Consider the following 2,500-nt stretch of genomic DNA (forward strand, 5'->3'; position numbering starts at 1 on the left):
ACATACACACGCATCATGGCAGCATGTGAAACACTGATGCCAAGATGGGTGACGACATTGTAAATAAAATTCAAAATTGGTAAATATTTTTTTTGAAATATTCCAACCTTCATTTTTTGGTGCTAACCAAACAAAATGGTACAAAAACATTTGTTGTTTGGCAGAATAAGAAGAACTTTATATTCCTGACAATCAATTGGAGCATTTCTTGGTATCTTTGACAGATTCTACATGTCTTGGAAAAACTGTGTGAGTGGTGCCTTGGAGACAGGAAATGCGAATACTGATGCTTTTTGCGACGCAGACGTCTAAGAATGGCAGAGCGTGAATTCCAGAATTCCAGAACATTCCAGACCATAATTTTGTATTCTAAGGAAACCAATGATCTTTATAAACCGAAGAGACATGGATTGCGCAAAATCTGAAATGAAGAAAGACAAAATTCCTATAAAAAGTTGAGAAATTATTTGAGTTGAGATAGCATCAAGGAGGGGAATATGTTTTCAAAAGAATAGCATTAAATACGACAAAGTGAAACGAAACTCAAAGATATTCCGAGTTCCTTGAAATACAGAACTTGGAACCAAGATTATCATTGTAAGGTTGTTCTTGTTATTTGGTAAAACTTACAGATTATTGTCTGGATAGAAGTTTGGTCAACTCTTATCTTTATGAAGCAAATGACAAGATAAGAGGATCGTGTAATTGAAAAAAAAAATTGGAATGAAATATGGAAATGAAGTACATCATAATTGAGTTCTCTGATTCGTTCATCTTACGATGCCTTGCTTTGCCTGCAAACCTGGTGAGATGGAATGTTCCAAAAAGTGATAAATACAAATGCGGGGAAAGTAGGAACACTGAATCATCTACTTTACACCTGTTCAGTGGCGTTGGAACGATATACCTGGAGAACAATCTTATTCTGAAGATTCTCAATACAGCAGAGAACCAAATGGCTCCAATCAACCGTGACAAGAAACCACAAAAGACCCTGGGACTGCAGAGAGGGAACATATGTCGACAACAGCAACAACAACGAGGGGAACATGTATGTGACTTATAGATCTGCAGAATAGAGGGACACCTTAAATACTGTCGTCCTGGATACACAACGGTCATTAAAATGCCGTGGGGGGGGGGAGGTGCAGTCAACAACAGCAGCAGCAACAATGTTCAAGAAGGAATAAACTCATAGTGGACAGGTGAAGAGGTGACGGGTCGGGGTGAAACGTGTTGCTATGGAAGCAAGATGGGCGGGGTGGGGTGTTGATTGATAGCTGGTTACCTTGACAACTTCTCAGTGCTGGATGTTATTTGTGATGCCATTGCAGTGATGGTAGTAGTGGTGGTGGTGGTGGTGGTGGTAAGTGCTTCACTCCTCACTTCCCCTGATCCTCCCACCACCAATGATCAGTTGCTGTGTGGAGTGTAATACTTGACCCCTAAACTCAGTCAAGAAAAAGGGATTCACTCTACTCGACCCTTCAAAAGCAATCAAGTGGTCACATTGCTGCCGTAGTGATGTCACATGACCTGATTGATCGATATGTCAATGGAGTGGATTACTGACAGGATTTGCTGACCTCGTGACTTCGACAACGCGACCTGCTGACCTCGTGACCTGGTCACCTGATCACAAAGACTTCACTGAAATTGCAAAATTACAATCGACCTCCACATTTACTTGTATGTATGCATGTATGTATGCATGTATGTATGTATGTGTGTGAGCGCGCGCGTGTATGCATATATATGTGTGTGTGTGTGTATTTGTCAACAACTGAAGTTAAACATCAACAAATAGGGACAAAAAGGTTTGGTGGTCGGCATTGAGTTCTATGGACAACCGTAGGAAGTTGAGCATCACATCAGTGTGTGTGTGTGTGTGTGTGTGTGTGTGTGTGCGCAAATACAAAAGACAAGAGGAAATTAAAATGCATAAGGTCGATACTCGTCTTTGCTTCCTCGCTGTGAGCACACATACACACATACATATATGCATATGTATATATACATATATATATATAATGCATATATATATCTATGTGTATATATACATATGTGTGTGTGTGTGTGTGTGTGCAAGTATTAAAACTCTGTATTTCCGGTAGTGATATCCCCTCCTATTTATAGTCTTCTAGCTTCCTTGTCATCCTCTCCCGGTCAAAATATCACGGCCAGTCACGTGATATACGACTACAACAATGGCTGTTTAAACAACCAACCCGCCCACGCACAAAGCATATTTTAGCTTTACATTCCGAAAACAGCGTTAGTTTCGTAGCAAATCCCAGACAAAATTTCTGTTAAATTTTTAAGAACTGGGACAATTTAACTCTTTGTGCTTTATCTGAACTGTAGTGGTGGTGGTGGTGGTGGTGGTGGTTGTGCATATATTGTGTGTGTGGGAGAGATGTTGGGTGAACGATAAAGAATAATACGGATCAGGAGTAACCAGAGACGTGAAGAGAAGCCACTGTATATAGAAACACACACA

The 2,500-nt window shown here is 40.3% G+C and overlaps 1 protein-coding gene across 3 annotated transcripts in view; it reads left to right on the forward strand.

The window, feature by feature from the left end:
- Positions 1–2,500, forward strand: part of LOC149131275 (uncharacterized) — a 56,722-nt gene that overhangs the window by 53,586 nt on the left and 636 nt on the right. For all 3 annotated transcript variants that reach the window (XM_089341433.1, XM_089341435.1, XM_089341434.1), the window contains one exon: positions 225–2,500. This exon is cut by the window's right edge and continues 636 nt beyond it. In XM_089341433.1, coding sequence (XP_089197559.1) covers positions 731–1,066 — 336 coding nt within the window. In that variant the 5' untranslated portion in view covers positions 225–730 and the 3' untranslated portion in view covers positions 1,067–2,500. The remainder of the gene's footprint in view (positions 1–224) is intronic.

Source organism: Octopus bimaculoides, chromosome 24, assembly GCF_046866305.1.
Source record: "Octopus bimaculoides isolate indiv1 chromosome 24, ASM4686630v1, whole genome shotgun sequence".
Lineage (NCBI taxonomy): Eukaryota > Metazoa > Mollusca > Cephalopoda > Octopoda > Octopodidae > Octopus > Octopus bimaculoides.